Source organism: Girardinichthys multiradiatus, chromosome 7, assembly GCF_021462225.1.
Source record: "Girardinichthys multiradiatus isolate DD_20200921_A chromosome 7, DD_fGirMul_XY1, whole genome shotgun sequence".
Taxonomy (NCBI): Eukaryota; Metazoa; Chordata; class Actinopteri; order Cyprinodontiformes; family Goodeidae; genus Girardinichthys; species Girardinichthys multiradiatus.
This window is the reverse complement of record NC_061800.1, coordinates 29,011,214-29,036,711: the sequence shown is the minus strand read 5'-3', so window position 1 is coordinate 29,036,711 and position 25,498 is coordinate 29,011,214. Positions and strand designations below refer to the sequence as shown.

The 25,498-nt window shown below is 37.3% G+C and overlaps 2 protein-coding genes across 10 annotated transcripts in view; both read right to left on the bottom strand.

The window, feature by feature from the left end:
• LOC124871835 (bromodomain adjacent to zinc finger domain protein 2B) overlaps nucleotides 1-5,724 on the bottom strand; it is a 56,767-nt gene extending 51,043 nt beyond the window's left edge. For 4 of the 9 annotated variants that reach the window (XM_047371424.1, XM_047371426.1, XM_047371425.1 and 1 more), the window contains exons 1-2: nucleotides 5,569-5,720; nucleotides 469-512 (exon numbers count right to left, since the gene is read on the bottom strand). The gene's annotated coding sequence lies outside the window, so the exon portion shown is untranslated. Of the gene's footprint in view, nucleotides 1-468; nucleotides 513-5,568 lie in introns of all 9 variants that reach the window. The other 5 variants (XM_047371418.1, XM_047371420.1, XM_047371423.1 and 2 more) reach the window with 3 other exon arrangements.
• A 7,666-nt stretch (nucleotides 5,725-13,390) lies between these two features.
• On the bottom strand, nucleotides 13,391-20,004 carry cd302 (CD302 molecule). The gene is made up of 6 exons (XM_047369640.1): nucleotides 19,808-20,004; nucleotides 15,907-16,032; nucleotides 15,683-15,793; nucleotides 15,178-15,360; nucleotides 14,735-14,755; nucleotides 13,391-14,629 (listed from the first exon to the last, which is right to left on the bottom strand). Exons 1-6 carry the CDS (start codon nucleotides 19,905-19,907, stop codon nucleotides 14,427-14,429), a joined length of 744 nt encoding a protein of 247 aa, XP_047225596.1. The 5' UTR covers nucleotides 19,908-20,004; the 3' UTR covers nucleotides 13,391-14,426.
• Between the last annotated feature and the right edge of the window lie 5,494 nt (nucleotides 20,005-25,498).

Below are 25,498 nucleotides of genomic sequence, written 5' to 3'. Positions count from 1 at the left end.
GAAGGGAAGTCACCCAAATAAAATTTTAAAACAAAGCCAAACAGTGGCTCTAACCCCATAAATTACTCCTGTTGGCTCACAGTAATTTATCTTCAAATACCCTGGGGTCAACAAAGTTTTCTTTCTCTCCCCAAGAGACTTAAATATGCTCTGAAGGTTTAACACTAATTCAAAGAAAGATGTGAATTAATTAGGTGCACAAAAAATGAGAGCAAAGCATAATGCAGCACAAACTAATTTCATAAAGGAGGACTTTTTGAGTCTTAACCTAATTGGACATTTTAATCCTATACAGAAATGAGTTTAAAATGAGGTGTTCAGCATAATGAAGCATTTCTACTCAGCTGTTACTTTCTCCAATTTAACAAACCAGATTGATTTTTTTTTTTTTTTAAACAAAATGAGAAGAAGCACTTCAGCAAAAAGGCAGAACTGGATTATGTGCTGCTGATGTATCCAAACACTTACTGAATGAGACTATACTTCAGTTTTACAGCATCGCTGCTGTCAACCTGAAACACAGGAACACAAACACTTGATCTTACTAATACAGTACTTTAACATTAGCTATCTGGGACAGCTTCAAGAAAATGTTGGCATATAGAAGGACGCCTCATCATTTGTTTTTTCCTCATCTTGTTTTGAAACAGAAAAACCAAAGAACAAACCATACACATATTTTTTAAGCAAAAAAAAGCCATTTCTGTTTCTTTTCCAGAATTTGAATTCATCTCCAAAAATAGAATAAACAAGGAACACAAAGTACACAGACCATAGAAATGCAATGTAGACTATTATTGAAAATTGAATTATCACAATTATTTTTATTTGCCAATTGCCAGAATAATGTGAGAGATTTATTTTTAGACAGTTTAATACTACGGTCTTCATATTCACTAGTATAAATAAACAGATTATTGTGCCTTTAAACAATTTGGGAAATCCCAGAAAATTATGAAAGCGTTTGTTAATTTCTGATTAATTATTTCACACAATCCAAGTTAAACGGAGGAACACATGTGGATGTATTTTAGGGTAAGACCACAAACAAACTGTTTTATGTGTTACATCAGAAATAAAATCCTAAGAAATCAGTCTACATATCAATGGGGACATGGCCTGTGGTCTAATGCAACTAAAATTCACATGGTTGGCAGCATCCTGCTGTGTGGGTGAGGAATATTCAATGGACATGTTGAATCAACATCTCAAGAAACCAGCCAGGAACTTATATCATACCACCAAATTAGTTACAAAGGGGTTTAAGGACAGCAAAGAATATGTTTAGGAGTCACTGTCACAAAACCCTGATCCACAGTAGTAGATGCACAGAAAGATGATGTTGAAGCGCCATTTAAGTAGGGTTTGGTATTTATTGTATCATTTATCGTTATGGTGAAATTGTTGTTATCATGATAAGAATTTTGATTTATCGTGACAACAATAAATTCCAGTTAATGAGTTCTGACAGTATTGTCCAAAATTGTTATTTTCAATATTTTGTGCACTGTTGGTTTCATGAGAGCATCAGTAAATATCAATGAATTCAAAACTTGATTAAATGCAATTATTTTGTGTAGTTTAGTGATACTTTTTAGATGCAGTATTGGTGCTTGAGGGGCTTTGACAGTAGTGGCATGCAATCACAGCCATACAGTTACCTAAAAAAAGTGTATTGTCACTTTTATTATCACAATAAATACCACAAAATATAGTGGTAAAATTTCACATTCATGTTGCCCACCCCCAGCTAAAAGGTGCATAGTTTTATACCTTATTGAAACCCAAGGCAGATTTGCAATAATATGATAGGGAAATAACAGCTGCTCATTTATATATATGGTCAAGAATGTTGGCAAATAGCATTTAGTATTTGTCATAATTCTTTCTAATAAAACTTAAAACGAATTTGCTAGCAGAGAATATTTCTGTTATCAAGCTGGTCAGCATAATCCTTCATAATACATGTTTTAATTATAAAAAGGTGTTTCTATCGGAAGGTAATGAACCATCCATACGCCCTTCATCCATACCTCCATAATGACCCGTTTCTAATGATCTAAACTAAAACTACACACGCTAAGGGTATGGAATTAGACTGAGAGGGTGCATTGCTATTTTCATAAAATTATGTTTCACTGAACTAAGAATCTGTTACAGAGAACTAGAGTAAACCTTTTCTTTAAACTCATTACATATGGAACACTGAATAAAACTGGGGTAAAATGCAGCTGTCAGTCATTCTCAGCTAGTCTAAAATCCTTAATGTAAAAAGCTTGGATTAGTGCCACACAGAGCCACAAGCATTTTGAACATCAGCCCCATTAACACAGAAGGTAGAGTTTCATCTCCAATGCATCAGTGATTTAAACAAAGCCCAGCAACGTGCATCTCCAGGCAGAGATAAATTTAAACAGTGAAAAAGTGTAATCTCCCTGACATATTCCTAATAATCCACTTCCCGTGTGCTCTTCCCCTCCAGCTCACCTAATCATAAAGTGTCAACACTGACCTACAAAGCACAACTCCAGTCAAGCCTCACATGTTTTCAAAACATCAATCACACCAGACAAAGAGGGGGACATCAAATTATACAGCATTAACCTTCAGGGCTTGCATATTTAGACCACAGATTTATTTATGCGTGTTAAGAGCTTTTTGCTCTGTTCAGTACAAAAAGCAGGCTGCCAGATTGATGAACCTGGAGCCCAGCAGGAGAGGAGCATCTTTGATTAATGAGTGCAAACTTGTGGAAAGGGTAAGAACAGGAGAGACAGGGTGAAAATGGGTGAAACACAATTATTAGCAGGCCCCCTTTTTTTTCCTCCACCTTCGGGTAAAGGCCAAAGAAAAAGGTTGGACGTTAAAACGCCATGTTCTCCTGTTCAACCAGAGGATACAAAGGACAAAAAACAGGAATATGTCATTTGATTTTAACTTACAAAAATGAGAAAAACAACCTGTTCAGCAAAGAACAAATGCTTAAAAATGTACCTGAAATACCTTTATTGTTTATCTACATACACTAATTTTAGCTTATGCTGTGATTACACCCACATAAATCTATTCCGGCAGCTAGATGTGGACTATGTTTGATTTGATTTATATGCAGTACTCCCACAGAGAAGGAAACAAAATCTTTAAGCGTTGCTTCAGGAGTTAAAGCAACAGAAAGCTAAATTATTTGCAAAAACTTTCATATCACCTTCCTTTTGTTCAGCCTCAGATCACGAGGGGATGACAACGCTTCGTCCGCAGTGGACAAGGACGTGTGTGCGGAATAATATGAGGCAAATGAAGTGACCTTCTACCTGTGTGTTGATTTACTAGCAGCTACTAGATGCATGCATTACGCATCAAGGCTGTGATCCGAGTTAACCAGGAGCCCTGGCTACTGAAGCCATATAAAAGATTAACTTTACAGCAACTAATGTTTGCTGCCATATCAATGAGGCTGCAAGTGTGCTGAGGCCACACACACAGACATCCATTACTACACATTAACTGGATTTGCAAACCCGTATCAGCAGTGATGTGCAGGACATTTCATATCCTGCAAAATAAGTTATGCAGATTCCATTTACTGGATTATTCTCAAGAAGATATGTGTCTCCCTTCAAGAGGTTGATAAAATTCATTAACATAGATTGGGTCTACAACCATTTTGGTGGCAAGACTTTAATTGTGACTGCATATTAATGGACAACTGCTGCTTTTTGGAGGTCAATCCAAGCAGAAACATTTTAGTGTTGCATTTTCACTTAGGCTTATTAAATGCTGAATTTCTCCACCACAGAGAATCAGCCACATTTAACATGCATTGTCAAAAACCTCTTACCAAAAAAAAAAAAAAGACAAAAAAAGGGCAGCGGTTACGAGAGGTACCTCAAACATTCTGGGAATTTTGCATGTGAGCTTTTCACTTTTTACGAGTGCAGCATTAACTCTGCTTTCACCTAAAGAGGAGGTAACATGAAGATATAAGGGAGGTGATTACACCCAAACACCTTATGTTAACACTATTGATAGATAATATATAGTTTAAAAAACATGAGGAAGCTACAATCATAAAGTAGTTACTTAAGTGGTTCTTAGATAAATTTTACTTAATGTAGATGGCAACAGCTACCTAAAGTGATACAAATCTAGACTCCAGGGATAAAAAGTCTACACAAGCTGCGAGGTCTGCTGGAAGTCTAATGCAATGAGGCAGTGATGCTATTTACATAAAATAAGTATTAGACAGTGTGTAAATGATACACACTTATATACTGCACGTGTATAAGTGTTTGTTAAGAAGAGTACCGCTGCTAAAGTTTATGTCCAAACACTACAGTTTAAGTTTCATCAAACACCGGGATATCAACAAGATTAAGGTATTTGTCTCTGAGTGCAATTGCAAACTATAATCTGGCTTTTTATGCTAGTTTTTGGAGTAATGGCTTTTTCGTTGCAGAGTGTCTCTTTGTTTCCCACCAAAACATGTTTATCTCCGTGACACAGAACCCATCTCCCTCCTGAATGGCATCATGGCGGTACCTCCCTATGGTGTTTCTACTATTCTTCTATTAAATATAATTATTTGAAAACAGATGTTGCATCCTCATGCATCTGGAAAACACAGACTCAGAACCAGACTTGCAAAGGTAACATCTTTGCTCATTCCTTTAGATTTGACATGACACAAGGAAGAGGTGTGTGTGAAACGTTGCCCTAAAATACATCTACAGGTTTGCCACCGATAAACTCAAAAGCTGTGAATTTATCAGAAGCTTCCATCATCTGGGATTTCACAAATGACTTATAGACATGGTAATCTTAAATTTGCGTATTTGAAAAAGTTAGAAAATATTTTAAAACAAATCCTTTGTCATTATCCTGGTATTTAGCAAATAAAGACAATTTTAGTAATCCTAACAAACACATTTTGTTCATTGACTCTTTGAATCCATGCAAGAACCTCAACATGATGCAACTTGATCATCACAATATGATCAAGTATATGGGTATGGCCAGATATAACAATGTAAATAATAACTAGTCTTAAAAGCTCAATTTGCATAATCTTAAAAAAATCTCAAAATACAAACGAGGACATTTTAAACTATTTCCTTAGACTTCTGTGTTACCATTATTTAACTTCATCATGAAATAACATCTTCCAGCAAGATAGAAGTAAGGTAAAACGTGTTTTCAGTGACAGTTGACTGCTGTTTGGATCAGACAAGCCGTCACACCGGTGCCGCGTTTAAATAATTACTACAGTTACGGTTTGTATCTTAGGAACTATTTCTACATGACAACAGCTATTTTTCAAACAAAGTTTAGCGCAACACGACGTTTTATATTGATATATCAGGTTTTTTTTTAATTTTATATTAAACTTTAGCTGCGGTACAAAAAACAAGGAGATCACTGCAGAGAAGGATGCTTTTGGTCTAATTAGTGGGGAGAGGGTTAGGTCGCTTTGGCGACAGAAAATACATTTGTCACAATACAAATATAATGAGGAACCTAGAGATCAAATTACAGAGTAACCCGATAAAATATATAAAAACGTGCACTTACTTTCTCGGTTTTAAGGGTTCGCTGATAAAATCGGCCAATAATTAAGTCCGATTTAAGTGAAGTGTGTCTGTTACCGCAGATTGGAAAGACTCCTATCTGAACGACTCAAGCAAAGTGACGTCAGAAAAGGTTTTTTTTTTTTTCACAGCTCGAACTTCTGATCCCAGATCTGCAGCTATAGCAGTAAGCTGTCAGCAGGTATGGCACGCCGCTGTAGCATTTAATTAGACCCCACTGCTACATGTGGGTAAGTGGTCTGGCTCTGGAACTGAATATGGGTATTTTGTTTGCAACGCCAAGAGGTTCAAAATTACATGAATAAATAAAATATTATAAAATAAGTATCTACATCAATAAACAATAGATAATGATTTAATGTGACGATGAAATTGTGAAATAATTGAATGCATATTCAATTCTTAGCTCATTATTATGAAATATATTTCATCTTCCATTGAAAATCAGCTTTATAATAGATAAGAATTTTCATAAATTTTTTTTATTTCAATTCAATTTCAATTCAGTTTATTTATATAGCACCAATTCACAACCCATGTCTCAAGGCACTTCACAAAAGTCAGGTACATACATTCCAATTAATCCTAACCATTGAACAGTGCAGTCAGATTCAGTTATTTATTCAAATTGGATACAATGTTTTTCTATCTAAGGAAACCCAGCAGATTGCATCCAGTCAGTGACTTGCAGCATTCACTCCTCCTGAATGAGCATGTTGAGACAGTAGACAGTCACTGGCGTTGACTTTGCAGCAATCCCTCATACTGAGCATGCATGTAGCGACAGTGGAGAGGAAAAACTCTTTTTAACAGGAAGAAACCTCTGGCAGAACCAGGCTCAGTGTGAGCGGCCATCTGCCACAACCGACTGGGGGTTTGAGAGAACAGAGCAGAGACACAAAAAGAACACAGAAGCACTGAATCAGGAGTACTTTCTATGGGAAGGAAAAGTAAATGTTAATGGATGTAGCTCCTTTAGTCGTTTCATCTAGAAAGAAAGAACAGATAAACTCTGAGCCAGTTTTCAAGGTTAGAGTCTGAAAGAAAGCACATAGAGTTAGTCACAGTAGAAGCTCAGTCAGTAGCTATGTCTAGGAGAGAGAAAGGGTTAAACACTGAAAGACTGGGCCATGTGGATCATTGGTAGAAGGTGAGCATTAAGTTGTTGCCAGCAGAAGCTTGGACGATAACCCCTCCAGTAAGGTGTCACAGGTAGACACAGAGTCAGGCCAGGTGTAGCTTCTAGGAAGAGAAAAGAGAGAGAACATAAAGTTAGAAGCTGGGTTGTAGTTGGTATTATTTGAGCTTTGAGATGTGCTCATGGTTGTAAAAAAAACAACCCCGTTGCCATGGTGAGGCATCATAACAAATGTCCCCAAGTAAAAAAACGTATCAGCAAAATTCTTTCCACGTGCACAGCATCCGACACCAGAGAGGACAACCGTCCAGAAAAAACAACTCTGTCCACCACAAGAGGAGTTCCTGAAAAGAATTAACCAGAAAGAAAAGTAACAGAGCTACTCTAACCTGCTGCCACCTTGAGCGGCGCAACTCTAGAATTAAATATTAGATTTTTGAAGTATGAGCCTTGTAAGATTTATTCATGTTTTTTCTTATAGGTTGTATGACAAATAATGGAAAATGCCTAGTTTTGCTGTCACTGTTGTACCCTTTTTTTGCCAAAAGCTTTAAGTAATCATTATAAAAAATAAAAAAAATACATTTGATCATTTGTAGTTTCAAGCATATTTTCTTCTGAAATATCCTTTATATTTTTCTCTTATGTGCTGTTACAGTGTCTGCATTCACAGAAACCACAACCAGCACAGAGTCCATTGCATGCATAGCTGGAAAAAATGCACACAGTGAAGAAACAGCAATGATTTTATGAATTTGTAACTCAGGCTGAAACATACTGTACTTATTAATTGTGAAGAGACAAATAGCAGAAAAGATCAGAGCTCTTTCAGGTAAAATCAGAACATTAGTCCTGCATTATAGTCATTTATCTGTTGCCACAACATAAGCTGAAAAGTGTGTTTTCTTTCGTCAGAAAGTATGAATTATCAAAAATCATCTCTATAGAAACTGATAATAAATCAGGATGTGTGTATATTAGTCTTATTACTTCCCCAGCGGACAATAATTTCCCCTCAGGCACAGGAGCTACATGGACAAACGTTTGGCATGACATAATTCAATACAGATTTTAATCATTGCTCACATTGCACAGATCTCTTTAACCCAAAAGCCTCCCAGATGATAATGCATTTGATTTTTAAAATGGCACAGCGTTATCTTTGTTTGGTGCTATAGTATTGAAGCCATCATGCATTTACATCTATGATTTTCAACTACAACTAATGAAATAATTTGTCTGCAAAATGTAATCTCTAATCAATGCATTCTAAAATTGCAACTATGATTTATTTAAGCATTTAATTAGCATGAAGGTTTGCATCAAACATCACAGTAAAATAAATATCAGATTTTATATGTATATTTTAGCTTGTCTATGTAATATTGTATCTGTGAAATACGATGCATTTAAGATAAACCATATGTAAGTTAAGAGTGAATTATGATAACATTGTTGGGACATAATAGTGTGTGAGAGCAGTGTACCGAAAGTCCCAGGATTTGTTTTACCCAGGTAGAAGTAATCCAAGGGAATTTGTGTGCCCTCTGTTTCCATTGCTCAGAAAAATGCGGTGAAACCAGCCTATGACGTATGGGGAAGTTGTGAAGAAAACTGCACGACACCTTCAGTCCAGCAGGTGGCGGTAATAAGGAACCAAAGGCCAAACAACCAAAGCCCGACAAAGAAGCTTTATGTTTTTTATCCAAACTTCTAAGAACAAAACAGAACATGGAACAAAGAAACAAAAAAAGAATACCTAAGAAAAAAATAAAGAAAACGATACAACTTGATTAAACCATAAACATAAAATGGCAAGGGTTTCAAAACTTTCATACATGCAAAATTAAAGAATATTAAAATGTTCAACATTATTTTATTCCCTCTATCCACTGTTGAGTAAACATAGTGCTTTCAGTGAAATTTGGCTTACAATTGGAGATCTTGGATTTATGAATATAGAATTTGGACAGTATCATAAGCAGGTTAATAACATAAAGTAAGAACGGAGTTTACTGTCAGTACTTGTGTAACCAAACAAGACATTCTTCCAGCAGAAAAACGATAGAATAAATTAACTACTGCTTACCTATCGGCTTCACAAAAAGTACAATTTACATTAATAAAGTCTCTGACGGTAGTGGTTTGTTGGGTAGAACCTAGGAAGCGTGTTTCAGGTCAAAGTAATGTTTGATTAGTTGTCAGTATTGTTCCAATGCCTGGAAATGTGGAAATGTATAAGGTGCAAAATCCCAGACCTAACCAAATCCAACCATCAGCCGTGATCAGGGCGAACTCAACAGAACAGATGAGCCACCAGAAAGGGCAGGCAGGACCACACCCATAGATATAGAGACATATTCCTTTAAATTAATCCAGTTAACAGCAAAAATGAATACTTGTAACATTTTAAAGCAGAGATATTTACAGTCTGACTTTGCCGTACTCACCAACTTAGATACCGTCAACCAGAAAGCACAAGATACAGGTGGGGAAGGAGAGCCCCGATCATTTGATTTGTGGTTATTCTCGGACTCACAAAGATGGTCAAAAATTTAGTTTCTCTTGATCTTCAGCTTTCCATCAGACACCTGGAGGTTTTGGGTCAGAACAGACTAGCATTTGGATATAGGAACCTACAAACCACGCTGCCAACAAAAGACAATAATAAATCAGAGAACAGCTGATTCATAATCTAATAAAGCACCCCTCGCTGAGTAGAAGCAAGTAACCTATGGAACATATTAACATGTGCAGGTACCCAGAAAGGTACAATCAAATTGGAAACAGCACTACGTTTTCTCTCATCTTTGACACAGATGTCTTATTGTGCACACTCTTGTCCATATTAATTACGAAGTCTTAGTCATTGTGCCCACCTTCTGCTCCAAACATTGGTGTGGTGGATGTGCGAAAAGTAAATTATTTTGCTGATATTGATTGACAATAGGTCATTGCGGCTTTTGTGATGAGACAACAGTCCCCTGTGTGACAATAAAACATGGATGTCCCAGTTACAGCAAGAAAAAGTAATTTTTCTATAAGAGGTTAACTTTCAGCCCCTTAACTAAACTAAGAGGCTGAAAAATTAAGAGTTCATGAAACTTCTTCACACTTTGTTTCTGACTATTAGTAAAGCAGAATTATTTGTTTGCTTTCATCTCATTCTTATTTATAATTTGATTTTTATAGACGGAAAAAAAACAAAAAAACAAAATGAGATCTTTAATTCAGACTACTGTGAGAACAAATGAGCTTCTTCACTTAACCATACTTCCATCCTACCTACTCTTTTCATTAGAAGGATCACAAAACTGTTTTCTTTACTAGCGTTTACCAAGTTCTCAACATCTTTTTATTGTAATGTAAAAAGTCTATCAAATTGTCACACTGACAATTCAGTCACATCAGTCCAACATAGGTTAATTGGTCACTCTAAATTGCCCTTAGGTGTGTGAAAGAGTGTGTGTGTGGTTGTTTGTGTGTTGCCCTGCTATGGACTGGCGACTTGTCCAGGGTGTACCCTGCCTCTTGCCCATAGACTGCTGGAGATAGGCACCAGCTCCCCCGCGACCCACTATGGAATAAGCGGTAGAAAATGACTGACTGACTGACAGTCCAATCATTTAACTAAAAAGACCCTGCAGACAGTGCAAGACTCATAGGTCATAGTTTGCTATTTAATGGATTTCTGTTTGCATGGGTGTTAAGAGTTGTGCCTACAGGCTTTCAACCAAATATAGGAGCATCTCAGTACATTAGAATACCAACTAGTACATTTATTTTAGTAGTTCACTTGAAAAAATGAAACTTATATCTAATATCTAATCAATACACATAGAGTGATATTATTCAAGCTTTCATTTTTGTTAATTTAGGGTATTATGGCTCACAGCCAATGACACTGAGTTCTAAATAAATTTGATAATTACATAAGATGAACAACAGCAGCAAAAAAAATATTTTTAATTTCAAAACATTATGTTATGACCTACACAATCATGAAGAAAAGTGTTGACTTGACAGTTATCCAGCAGACTGTTATTGACCTCCTTCAGCAGGAGAGACAAACGGTCTTTGCTAAAGAAGCAGAGTGTTCACAGAATGCTGCATCTAAAGACATTACTGGAATGTTGTGTGGAAGGAAAAAGTTTAGTAGAAAAAGTTGCACAAGTAAGAGAAAAAACAGGAGCGTGGAAAGGGTTGTGAAGCAAATCCAGTTCAAAAGTTTGGTGAAGATTCACAAGGTGTGGATTGCAGCTGGAGTGAGTGCTTGAAGAGCATCCATACTTAGATGTATGGACTACAACAGTTGCAATCTCTGGGTTAAGCCACTCTTGAACCAGAGACATTAAAAGTGGCTTACCTTGGCTAAGGGGATAAAGGACTGGACTGTTGCTCAGTGGCCATTTTTATTTCATTTTATTTGGACACCAGGTTCCCTAAATCTGGAGATATGCATTGTAAAGTTTCCACACTCAAAGATGATTTGGAAAGTCATATTGCCTGCTTGTATTTGTCAGCTGTGTTTTATCAAGTCCAAATTCAGCACGGCCGGTTATCAGAAAATCTTAGAGCACTTCATGCTTCCTTCTGCTGACTTGATACCTGTCCACAGTGACAAAGGAACCAAAGGTTGGTTCAATGACCATAATGTTACTGTGCTTCACTGGTCAGCAAACTTCAGGGTGGCACACCAAAATCAGCTGATTTAGAAAAAGAATTTCCCCATTGCTGGCAATCTTAAAGTTGGTTTGTTTACAGAATAGGTAAAGTTGCTATTGCAACAGTGCATCAACATGGGCCATTACCATGTTGATATACCTACCATTACCAGCGATGGCAATTTGAACTATTCTGTAAACAAACCACAAGGTTTAGGAGTATGATCACAATTAGATGAGAAAACCAGAATTGCAGCCTCCGCTCTAATTCATCCCAAAGGTATTTGAGAAGGTTGACGTCAGGACTGTGCAGGCCAGTCAAGTTTCTCCACATCAAACGTTATACACCAGCACCCACTGGAATTCATTCATTTGGTGGAATGAACCAATAATTTTGGAAATGTATAGTAAATAAATAAAATTTAAAAATATAATATATATATCCTTGATTTTTTTGGGATCGCATAATTTGAGACATGCACACTTCTTTCTTTCAAGACGTTGTTTCAACATAAATGTGTTTGTGTTCCTTCTGGTGGTCAAATCTAGAAATAACCTGGCAGATACACAATGAAATATCAAAATTATTGATTCAGAACTGACTTTAAATCTAGACCGTCGCCTTTTTTGTGTGTTTTTTCCAGCATGTGGGAAATTATTAAAGAGGAACTTGTCAGACTTGATGGGAAGCTAAAATTAGATGTCACTGAAAGCAAAAATATATATATATAAAAATAGCCCGCTGATTTGTCTGTCAGTTTTGTTTCATCTCAACTCACGCAGAGATGTCAACAGAGCCACTGGCCTTCTAGAGGGACTGTCTAATTTCATATGACAGGGATTTAAGATCAGATCTAATTGTTGTGTTCACAGTTCACTATCCTAATGTATCCATTTCATCCTTATTATGCATAAACATATAGACTACTCATTTTAGTAGTGATATACGGAACAATTGTACTAAATAATTGTAATAAAAGAAAATGCCCACTGAAATTCTCATAATAAATAGAAAGGTAGATTGAGAGGGATTGATCTGATAAACTGCACATACATATTTATTGCCATCCATGCAAAAGATTCGTTGATTGTAATAGCATAATCCCGCACAGAACCCTCCCCAGAAAAAGGCCAAAGTTTAATTTGAGTACATTTATTTATCCAAAAAAAAAAAAAAACTAAAACTAAGAATTAAGAAGACAATTTGCATGCCAAACATTTGTTTGGGAGTAAAGCCAGAAAGGGTATTTCCTGTCCTACCATCACTAATGTGTGGAGTTTACTTAACTGTATTAACACTCCAGGTGTGTATGGCAAATAAGGATGAATAAGTGTAAACGCACCCTCAGGCACACTGCTTAAGTATGGTGAGGGAATTGTGATGCTGCGGGCCTGGCCCTCTTTCAAAGGTCCAGGGAATCTTGTTAGAGCTCATCTCATAAGGGAATGGTTCCCCAGACACAAAACAATCCAACTTCCCTCTGACCTTAAGGAAGTAGAAAATCCCACTTCAGTTGGCTTTCACACATGTTCAGATGAAAGGTGTCAAAACAATTATTTTTTCACCCATGACTTTTTCAGGTTGTACATGGATAAAAAAAAAAAACTGGTTAGTATTAAGAATTTATTTAAAAGTAGCTCCGTCGGTCATATTTCAATCCATTTCCTTTATTGATATACGAGTGTGGTGAGCGATGTGAGTTGCTTTTCGGCATAACAACTGCAGTTGTAACCAAGCCAGGGTACGGTTCTCTAGTCTGTTTCAGGGCCTGGAATGGGTTCACATTGGCATGACCTGCTCCACAAATTGGACTCTGGTTCGGTACAAAACGTTCCAAAGGTTCAGTGAGAACCTGTGGGGTGGAGCGGGGGAGGGCATGATTTAGATTGTCCAAAATGGAGTCCGATCTAGTGAAATATACAAAATAAATGACAGAATAACTAATAACTACATAATTAATAACGAACTCAACAGAATTTGAAATAAAGACATCACACCGGCAAATAGTGATTGTCTTTATTTGTTCACAGGTCAATATATTTACAAATCCCAAAAAAATGGACTGCATTTCACATAACAGAGAAGTGATTCACATCGAATGAAACGACAAAAAGCCTGGCATTCAAAGATCAAATTTGCTTTCATAGAATCAACACCATGCAGAAAGGCAAAACTGGATGTCTTATACGATTCTGGTTTAGGATGGTTAAAAAAAATAGCCTTTTGGATGCATTAATTTCACTTCCTCTGCATCCATAAAATAACCAGACATGAGCTCATAGACTTTAGAACACTGACTGAAAGAAAACTAGACCAATATTAGACATTTTAAAAATAAAACATGCCAACACTTCCTTAACTATTTCAAAACAACATATAAGTAGGTTTTTCACAAAATCTGAACAAGATTTGACACGTTTTAGAAAACTAGTATTCAAATCTGCAACATGTAGCATAGAAGCTCTAAACTCACAATTACTGTGATTGAGGGCATAAAGTCAGGTCATCTTCAGCAACTCCGCCTTTACTTGACATAAATATCAATATATCTTAGTTTTGGCTTTTAAAATTGTCCTCCCTGCATTCATTTTATTTATTTTCTGTACAAATTTGAAAACAAGAATGCAATTTTAAACATTAAAGTTCAAGGTTTTGTTCTTTATGTAGAATGCTAATTCTGGGAAGAATCAAAAATAAGCCTATATGTGACAGAAATTTTGACCCCGAAATTAACTAAGCATTTATGTTGTCTATGACCACAGGGTTGAGAGACCTGCATTGAACATAAACCAATAAAAGAAAAAATTAAAATTAGTGCAGATCTTTTAAAAAAAAAAAAGCAGTAATGACAATTGCATTTGCCTGAGTAAGGTTAGTAGCATGGTGTCAGTTTCCTTCCAATGACGATTCACTGTTCTGAGTCCATGTCAGTGACGTGTTAATCCAAATTAATTAACATACTCATTTTAGAGCGGACACGTCTTTGCATAAAGCACACAGCCAGTAATTATATTCTCGACAAAAGGTAGGAAGTTCTCTCAAGGCACGCTGTCAGTTTCCTCAGCCTCCACCAGGCAAGACTGGTCTGAGTCCAAGACTCGGAATGGGGGGTGGTACTCAAACGCTGTGACCATGGTGGAGCCGAAACTGTGCTTCTGGTGCAGAAACCAAATCACAGCAGAGACTCCCACGACAGCCACCACGCTGAGAATAACCAGAGCAGAGACCAACGCACTGGGTTCTGAGGAGGAAAAGGAACAATGCAGGGAAGGTCTCAGCTATGAAGACAGAGATCAATGATGAATATACAGAGACCAAACATCAGAAGCCTCAAAGGTTCACTTACTGGGTCTGGGCTGCTCCGCTTCTGAACAGCAAAAGAAAAGAAAGCGAGTTGAGACAATGAAACAATACATACCATATCTTCAAAGCTTACTTGCTGAGTCGCTTGCAAAAGTACATAAACCCCTTGATCACATTACAATCACAAAATTCAATGTATTTTATTGGGACTTTATGTGATAAACCATGACAAAGATGCACAAAAGTTTTGAAGCAGAAGATAATAAAAAACGGTTTTCAAAAAGGTTTTACAAATAGATAACAAAAAGCATGCAGTGCATTTCCATTTGCCCCATTCTGATCAACATTTTCCTGACATAGTGGAGCCCTAGTTTGCAGTTCTTCCATACTCTATTTTCAGATGGTGGACTGAATAGTGAGATGTTTAAAGGCTGGGATGTGTTTTTCCCAACCTTTTTTCTTGTTTTACACAGAATGATGACTCACTCTGAGGTGCTTTACAGACCACTCCGTTCTCCACGTCGTCCTGGCAGCTCACGTTCTCCCACCTTCCTGAGCTGCTGTGCAGAGCCACACAGACATCCCCCCGTGGGAGGTCAGGAGGATAAGGGCTGTACTCCCAGTTAGTAAAACTTACAGACTTGTTGTTTGACCACTTCATGGTATCATCTGAAAAGATACAACAATCAGCACTTGCTGTTTCTGTACTGGCTTTTTTTTGTGGAGATCTTCAGACAGCTTCTCTTAAAAATGGGAGAAAATGCATTTCAATAGACCTGGTAGTATCATGTCCCCTGCTGTGGGTCTCAGGAATGCTTTAAAAGCAAAAAATAACAGAGATTTCCTGCTATTCTTTTAAAACAAAACAGTTCTGTTGGATCAAACAGTATCTTACACCAAAGTTAAACTCTGGCTACTTTTAAATAAGATGAAACAAAAAAAACAGAACAACCAACATGTTTTTTGAGCCTTCTGGTCACAGGATCATTACCGTCTGTGTCATACTTCATTCCCAGCCAAATGTTGACATTGCCTTTCCACACCTCTAGACTATAGCTCACGACAAAGTCATTTTCTTCAGCAGTCTGGATCGTCAAAAGGCCTGTACAAAAGAAAAAGCACAACAATGGCGACATAATCACAGCAATGAATAGAATGTATGCCTTATTCTTGTTTCCAAGAAGTGAAAGTACTTATTGAAAGTATTGGAAGTACCAAATCCTTTGCAGTGTGAAAGAGCTGCTTCAAATGTGTAGCTCTTAATTTTTTCTTCTTCTCCATGGACAAAGTGGTAACATTTGTCTCCAAAGGGGACCCAAGTGCGTCCATCTGCAGGACATTCTGAAGACATAAAACAGAAAAAATGCACCTGAATACAAACATTTTAGCAACCCAAACCTAATGCTTTAGTTTAATAAATTCAAAATAGGTTACTTAACTTGAATATCAGGTCTTAAGTTTAATTTGACAGGATTTTGGCAAGGTGCTGAGTTGTAAACAGATTTAATAATTTTCACAGCAGGCAGCCATCGTTTCTGGCTTCATTATTATGCTGGAACTCTTGTCTTTGGCAACTACAAAAAATCGTATGTATGTATATATCTATGTATTACGACGTAAATGTTATAGTCACCACCAAGTTTTAGTGGCTAAGACAACATCAACTGGACAAAAACAAGTGATATACAACCATATTATGTTCTAATTTATACAGCAAAATCTAAACCAAACGCAAACATTTTGTCTAAATCCAAGTATTTTCTCATTCCTTTCACTGGAATTATGCACATCAGTATTTTAATGTTCTTAGCCATATTGTTGTTGCCATGATTCGGATGACTGAAAATTTGCAACGGCTGGCAGAGGCACACTGGTGTGTATATATACACTGCTCAAAAAAAATAAAGGGAACACTCAAATAACACATCCTAGATCTGAATGAATGAAATATTCTCATTGAATACTTTGTTCTGTACAAAGTTGAATGTGCTGACAACAAAATCACACAAAAATCATCAATGGAAATCGAATTTATTAACCAATGGAGGCCTGGATTTGGAGTCACACACAAAATCAAAGTGAAAAAACACAATACAGGCTGATCCAACTTTGATGTAATGTCCTTAAAACAAGTCAAAATGAGGCTCAGTATTGTGTGTGACCTCCACGTGCCTGTATGACCTCCCTACAACGCCTGGAGATGCTCCTGATGAGACGGCGGATGGTCTCCTGAGGGATCTCCTCCCAGACCTGGACTAAAGCATCCACCAACTCCTGGACAGTCTGTGGTGCAACATGATGTTGGTGGATGAAGCGAGACATGATGTCCCAGATGTGCTCAATTAGATTCAGGTCTGGGGAACGGGCGGGCCAGTCCATAGCTTCAATGTCTTCATCTTGCAGGAACTGCTGACACACTCCAGCCACATGAGGTCTAGCATTGTCCTGCATTAGGAGGAACCCAGGGCCAACCGCACCAGCATATGGTCGCACAAGGGGTCTGAGGATCTCATCTGTCTCCTGGTTGCGCCTCCAGGCTCTGGACACTACGCTGACAGACATAGCAAACCTTCTTGCCACAGCTCACATTGATGGGGGGAAGCTACAGTTAAGCCCAAAATTATTCACATCACGCACAGATTTAGCATTTAGGAAGTGACCTCTTAATGCCAAATTGATCATTGGAAAATATATAAATGATTTTTGACATGAAGTTTTTGTTAAAATGTGAGTAAAAATGTTTTTTAAATGAGTATTTCTTATTATCATTTTCAAGATGTGCGTAGCATTTACTACCAAAAACAAACTTCTTGGTTGAACAAAAATAATTTTAAATCTAAACTGTAAATGCAGGGAAATGCTGCAATAACACCTGTTAGCAGCTAATGCAGGGCAATGCTGCAATAACACCTGTTAGCAGCTAATGCAGGGCAATGCTGCAATAACACCTGTTAGCAGCTAATGCAGGGCAATGCTGCAATAACACCTGTTAGCAGCTGAAAAACAAGCAAAACAAAATTAAATGAAGGGTAAAGGTTTTTTGTAGGAATAACTGAAAACATTCAGCCAGAGCTACAAACGCATTGTTAGACCAAAGGATATTCAAGAATTAGAATGGCCCAATCAAAGTAGGGACCTAAATCCAACTAAATATCTGTGGCAACACTTGCAGATTGCTACTTACAGGCACTTTCTATGTACTACCAGTTATATGACTATCAGTCATATAACTGCCAAATATTTTGAATCGCAATAGTCATTACAGTATCAATGTTTGAAATATTATAAATGTCTGCTTGGATGGAATATTTGGTATAGTGCCCATGATACATTTGGCCAACTGGATAATACAAAAAATATTGGTTAATCATTATCAATAAAATCATCGTAGCCTTTAGCAATTATTTGTTGTCCTTATATCGTGTAGCCTAAGTCTATCACATGAAGTCCTAATAAATTACATCAAAGTTTGTGGTTGTAAGGTGACTCAATGTGAAAAAGTTCAAGGGGCATTAAAACTTCTGCAAAACACTGTAGGTAACGTGCAGCGAGCTATCGTTGCACTTGAGGTGTGAGCACCTCTACAGAGGCGGACATTTTGGTGATTCACTAGTTTGAAGCATGTAGGTGGATGCTAACGCAATGCTCAAGAGAACAGACATCTGCAGTAAACTCAAAAAAGCAACTGTGGTCACCCATCTGGACAGGGTGCAAGTGTAAAACCTTCTAGACAGCTGTCAATCTTCCCATGGATGGACAGCACCACAAGTTCACCACAAAGTCAGACTGGCAATGAACAGAAAAATTGGAAAAAACCCAGGACCTACTTCTCAGGCACAGCAGGCATCAACTTGTTAATTACTAAAATATGTGTGACAGCCAAACTGTTATAAAAAAACCCCCCAAAACTTTAGGATAACTTTTCCATAAGGTCAACAGCAAATAAAATATTCTCCTCGAGAAGAACATGGTAACACAGCTTAAGTTTGCAAAGCTGGAGTCTTTACAACAGTAAACAGACATGTAAACTGATGTCCTTTGGAGGACAGGAGAGGTTTGACCATAACAAACAGCGACATGCTTACAGAAAATAGCATATAGGTGTGTTTAAGTATAAACACGTCATGCAAACTGTAATATAATAAATGTAGATGGCTGATGAGTTGTGCTTGTTTTGCTGCCACAAGACCTTGGTGCCTTTGCTGTCATTGAGTAAATACCATGTTTTTCACTAGTACATTAGCCAACTTCTTGTGGGTCATGTTAGAGGGCAAACAATTCACTGACTACCAGAAAGTGCTAGACGAGTAATGACGTGTTTCTGCTTAACTGTAAAATGTGGCAGTTGGGGACAAGGGAGAGAAAATAACTTTACTTGTTTAATTCTTTGGGGAAAATTGTCACAAACCAGGGGTGAGAAATGAAGGGAATTATCAAGATGAAGGTGACGTTTATTGCTGCAGAGAATATCATGAGATGAAGTTAACCTTTACTTCTACTTCAAATATTTTTATTTTAACCCGAAGAATAAACACAAAACGTGCAATAGCTGTGGTTTTTACCCCTCTTTTTTTGTTTGTTTGTATTAGTTCAGCTGCAGACGCAGAAAAACACCGTGACATTTTTTGACAGGCAGATTTGTAGGAAGCTGACACAACTTTTGAGTCTTGTCAGTTTCAACTTGTGACCATTGTTCCTCTTTGCACTCTTCCCGTGTAGAAAACAGTGCCATACCCTGGAAAAAACGGCTTGTTTTAGTACACTTTGGTAGATATTTTTAATACCTTCCTCTTTGAAGATATACTTGTACGAAAAAAAAAAAAAAAAAAAAAAAAGAGTTTCGCTTAGCTCCAACTCGTTTCGCAACGCAGGACAGACAACATCGTGCGTCCTCGTTACGTGTAGGGTCAGATTCACGAACAGAAACAATGTCGACGTGTAGAAGAGTTGGAGAGCCAGCGTATTTACATTCCTCCCTGCGTTAATGTGCACAGACATGTATTATCGACTAAAACCACCAGAGAACCCAACAAAGTACTCTTAAAAAAAAACAAAAAAACAGGCCTAGTCGGTGCAACCATGGCTCAACTGTTAAGCAGCGACTTTACCCTCTCACCTCCCGCTGAAGCCGTCTGCTGGTGGACACACAGAGCAATCACCACGCAGGTGAGAAACAGCGAGTGGGAACGACGCTCGCTTTCCCTCCGCGGCTCCATGACCGAACCTCAAGAAATCCTGCAGCGGCGGCTCACGACTTTTTCCCGACTGTTGCTCTCGACTCCCAGCGTCGCCAGCAGCGTGAGAGCTGAAATCCCACCCACGACCCACCTCCACACGGCACAGGCGGTCCACAAACACGGCCTGACCGCTTCATGATGAACCAAATAATAATACAGCACTTATATCGGCCATGTATCTATTTGCTCTGTATTGGTGTGCAATATTTAGTGTACAACACATCCGTCTGAACAGAGGCAGCCGAAGCAATATTTTCTGCTTTATTGTATAAAAACAATAATAAAAAATGGGTTAAATGTGCGGAAAAAAATCTTTATTCCTAGAAATCAGCAATGTTCCAAAATGAGATTTTTGCTCCATACAAAACTATTTTGAATCTGTAGATGGCGCTGCAGGCACAGAAATCAACACGAGTCAACTAAACTAGAGTGTATGTTCTAAATTCAGATTTATAAAATAATTTGCGTTATGGTCTTCTTGTTTAATCGGCTGGATCTCGAACGTTGTTTAGAACAACCTATGAAGATCACCGCCTAATTAGCTTGGAATAAATGCTTTGATACAAAGCACATTTATTCAGGTGCCTCGCAAAAGTATTCATACAGTAGTGAACGTTTTCACATTGTGTCACGTTTGAACCAGACACTATAAATAATCTGCAACTTATTCTCTTCAAGGAACTCGTAAAACAGTCATACAGCAAACAAAAGTTAGATGCGGTTCTCACAGATTAGGTCATAACGTTAAGGCCGGTATTATTCATACCGCATCTTGAGGCCTGACTTGCATCATTTTGAAGAGGGAGCTAAAGATTAGGGTGATGGCAAGGATGCCTTTCAAACTTGAAGACGTCATCACTATAGAAGAACTGTGCAAATACCAGTGGAAACATGCAAAAAGTTATAAAAATGGTTTGGTTGCTGTAATTCCAATCTAGATTTTTTCCACTGATTATTGAGAAGGGAATAACTGGTTTTTGAATTCTTAAAAAGTTTTTTTTTCTCAAAACGAATGTTGATTTTACACTGTTTTCTTATCATTAGATAGATAGATAGATAGATAGATAGATAGATAGATAGATAGATAGATAGATAGATAGATAGATAGATAGATAGATAGATGGATGCCTGTCATAGCCTAATTAAAATAAAATTATTTCAAATTGCTTTATTGTGTTCAATAACTCATTTCTTTTTTTAAATCTGGCTAATTTATCACATGGTGCTGTGACAGTGCTGGCTAAATAAAGGATATCAGAGGTAATGAACTTAGACTTGAAAAGGTACACCTGCTGCCTTTATACTGAGTAGATAATGGGGGCAGGGAGGCTTGTTATTAAGTGGGAAAAAGGGAGGTTTCAACTTCACTGCTTGTAGGCGCATGTGGCACAAACACAGACAGCTGGAGCGTGAGTTTTGTTCCTCGTCTGGAGCTTGTGGCTTCCCGTAGGGTGGCACAACACTCTGCGGGCTACTGTGGGGGGGACCCATCTGCCATGGAGAGGCCTGCTCACAGTCGGGTACGTCCAAGCAATTAGAGTGCCTCTGTGCACCCATCAATGCCGTACCCTTCTGATACCCAAACCCACCCTGTCCAGGCCATGCATGTTTTCACCAATCAAATATGACAGTGTTAATAAAGTACTTAGTAGGTCGTCACCTTCTGGGTTGAAAGCAAAGGGGGATGTAAATATTTTTATTGGATTTTAAAAGTACATGCTGTCAAAAACTTTGCTCAAAGAAAAGGTTTGTAGAGTTACTTTAACTTATCAAGACAAGGCTGAGTTCAGCTATGGATTTCATATTTGAAGATTAATAAAAAATGCACATAATATGTTTCCTTTTATATCAGGAGACCCTCACCCTTGACAGTTGTTTCCAGCCACATGTGAGACAAAATAAAAACTCAGTAATCCTCTGTGTATGAAAGTCTGGATAACTTATTATTATACATGTGGAAAAAGGGGCCAAGGTTGCAATGGTGAAGTTTGCTATGTGGGAAAAACTGAGGACAAGGTGACCTTAGACAGCTGCTGCACTAACTGAGACAGTAACAAGTTTAATTTCTTTCATTTTTATTTTCATCTTTGCATATTGAAAAAAAATCTCAAAAACTCAGATTCTTTTATAATATTTAACCATTTTTTAAGACTAGGGCTTTGCATTCTAATTTTGATTTGTTGAATTTTGATAAATGCAAAATGTTTCCAAACCCATTGAGTTGTGAGTGTTGATCAATCATAATTTCAACATCGGGCCCTACAAAAGATACATTTTTAGCTTTTTAAAATCTACTTCTTTATAAAGACCATTTTTGCAAGATATTTTCAGGCTGCACTGTGTAAATTTTCCATAAATTTTACTATGGCTACATTATTTTTGAAATAATATTCTTAAGCCCTATACATCTGCACTCAAATAGTAGAAACATTAAGCATGTTAAAATGAACTGTTTACCTAATTTAGAAAGAGAAAACTTACACACAGAACACAGAGTTCTGACCTAACACCCACAAGAACAGCTTTCCTTCAAGGTCCCTTCAAAATATCATTGAGAAACTATAAGTTTAGCCTCAGTCAACGACCTCTTGGAGATGGTGTCCCTAAATATCTGAGATATTAATGCTTTTGGAACCTTGATTTGTTATAAAAGTGTTGTCTGAATTTCTGTTAAGTATGCCTTATATGAATGATATTCCCTTGCTAATTTGAAAACTAGAAAAGCTTAGACATATATAGACATATATAAATATTAAGTGACCTGTTAAAATATGAAATGTAAACCTGTCTTGTTTTTCAGAAGACTGATTACATGTTTGGAAACCTTGAACGTGGAAATAGCTTAAGCATGCAGATATTTTATCCACAAGAATATTTTATTTTTACTCTTGGTCTCTTTGTGAGTCTGAAGAATGTGGTAGACAATGTAGTAGAATCCATTTTTAAATTGGCTGTGGCCATATGTTTGATGAAGTCAAACCTACAGGTGTTGGTTACTATACATTTTTGTTTGCAATATACTATTCAACGTTTTCTGTAAGGTTAATGCACAGCTGTTTGTTTTGATTTTCCTTCACACCATGGACATATTTCTGGGTTAATGCAAGATTTACACTATGTTTGTATGTGTAAAGTTTGAAAATGTTATGCAAAAAGAGCTTTAGCATTTTCCCTCAGGGAGGGTGCTGAGTGTTGCTGTGCATGCACATGCAGGGAGCAGAGACACAGTTCAGTAGTAATGTACAGCCTGGCCATTTTTTGTGAGAACCCAGATTAGAAATATTGACCTGTGTCTCCCTTTGCTTTAAACTTGACTATGCTGCCTTTAGCTTTGCTTTATATGTAAGGCTATTAACTGAAGGTTTAAGCCGCATCCCTCTACAATAGCCCTAAATTGATCACTTTTGAGTCAAACTTTCTGAGTGGTTTTGTTTTCTGACAATGAAAGCATTCAGTTATGTAAATGAGGACAGCTGTGTTGTGTATTTCACTATTATAAAATACAGTTTATGTGAGCAAAAGACAACTGGAGAGAATAATGGAATACTAAGCTAATACGTCAATAAAATTGTGAGCTGTACATGTATTTTCAAACGTTATATGATAAAACATGATACATGAAAAACATGGCGTCTATAGGGTGCAGAATCGTTCTGGCTCCAAACATGGTGTGGGCTGTGATACCCAAATAGTTCAGATTTGACCTCATCTGACCAGACTTATTCCAATATATAACTATCCTGACCACATCTTCTGCAGAAACCATTAAACAAACTTCAGCATTCTTTTTTATGCAGAGGAGTCTTGCCCAGTGAGTTTTCATAGACACCATTGCAGTTGAGGGCATTACTTATTTTTTCATTTACTTATGTTTTCTTGGGGAAATCTGTAAACTACTATGTTCAGGTCTTTCTGAAGATCTCTGCTAGTGCTCCTTAACTCTTAGACAATCTTTTTGATCATTCTTCCGACTCCTCTAACATAATTCTTGGCACCCAGTGGCACCCAGAGGTGGGCAGAGTAGCCAAAAATTGTACTCAAATCAGAGTAGCACTACTTAAATATATTTTTACTTAAGTAGAAGTAAAACGTAGTCTTCCAAAAAAGTACTCTAGTGAGAGTAAAAAAAGTACTTGTTAAAAAGGCTACTTAAGTACTGATCATAAAATCTAATTTAATTTGTGAAAATGATGCAGTCAGACAGACAAAAAATAAAGTTACATGCAAATTTTGGTCTTTTGAAAGTGTTTTCTTTTTACTCACAATATAAAGCTTCTGAAGCTAATACTGTAGGTAATGTATATGTGTTAGAACAGTGCAAAGTACTTCCACTGATATTACATACTGCTCCATTTACTGTAAATTTACACGACCTCCTAATGGCTCAGCAGGTAAAAAATAAAATTAGAACAATGAAATTTGTGTACGAACAAGAACATATTTTTTCTTATTTGGAGAAGTAACTAGAGGTGGGTAGAGTTGTCAGAAATTGTACTAAAATAAGAGTAACATTACATTAAGACGGTGCCGGTTTTTGATACGAGCCATATGGGTAGTTGCCCAGGGCGGCAATATTAAGGGACGCATGTGCACCAGATAATAAAGTGCAGGTTTTTACTTGCCCTCATGCATATGCCATGTATTAGCATTCCCATGTTTGCCACTGAGAAAAGATTATGTGTGTATCTACGGGATGCCACTGCACATTATCCGCCCAGAATCTACGAAAATTATTTGCATTTTAACAGGTCAGGGGTGGTGGAAGGAGGGGCTCGCCCAGGTGTGCCATTAATGCGGGGAGCACCAAAACGTCAAGATAACATTAAACAAGAAAAAGTGAAAAGTACGGTGCAGAAAACTACTCTTAGTACTTCTTTTTTTTTAAGTAACTCAAGTGAATGTAACTATTTACTAGTCACCTCTGGTTGCACATGGCAGTGGCTGATTTATGGTGAAATTACGTTCTATGTATTTTCCACTTCCTTTTATTTATGTGTTCAATTTTTATTCCGTGTCATTTAAATTTTTTACCCATAACTTAATTGGAGGATCAATTTGCTATGACTTCTTTGTGTGTGGATCATATGGGTTGTTACCGATATCCAGTGTGAATTTTATGTCAATGGCCCTACTAGAAATATTTAAACTGAGAAGTATAAACACTTATTTTACCCACTGTGAACAAAATAAACACAAATGCGACACCCTTTTAGTCGGAGCAACTGTTCATCTTGAGCCACAGCTCTTTGGGGTTATTTACCCAGAATATCAAGTTAGCCCAGGTGAAGAATGGGACTGAGGAGGCTGCATGAAATAAAGTCCAAGTTGGTTCCATAAGTGGGGCCAACAGCCCAATTCAGGACCACAAAGTAGTAACTTCCTTTTCTTTTTCTATAGGGGTGGTTGTGGTGTGAGAACCTAGGGGAGCCAATTTAGTTGTGAAACTTTTGAATTTCATTCCAATCTCTCCCTTCTTCAATTAATGTAAGGTATTATTAATGCATTGATTGATTCATGCACATTAGTAAACGTTAATGTAGCTTATTAGTGCTACAAAAAAGCAAAAAAAG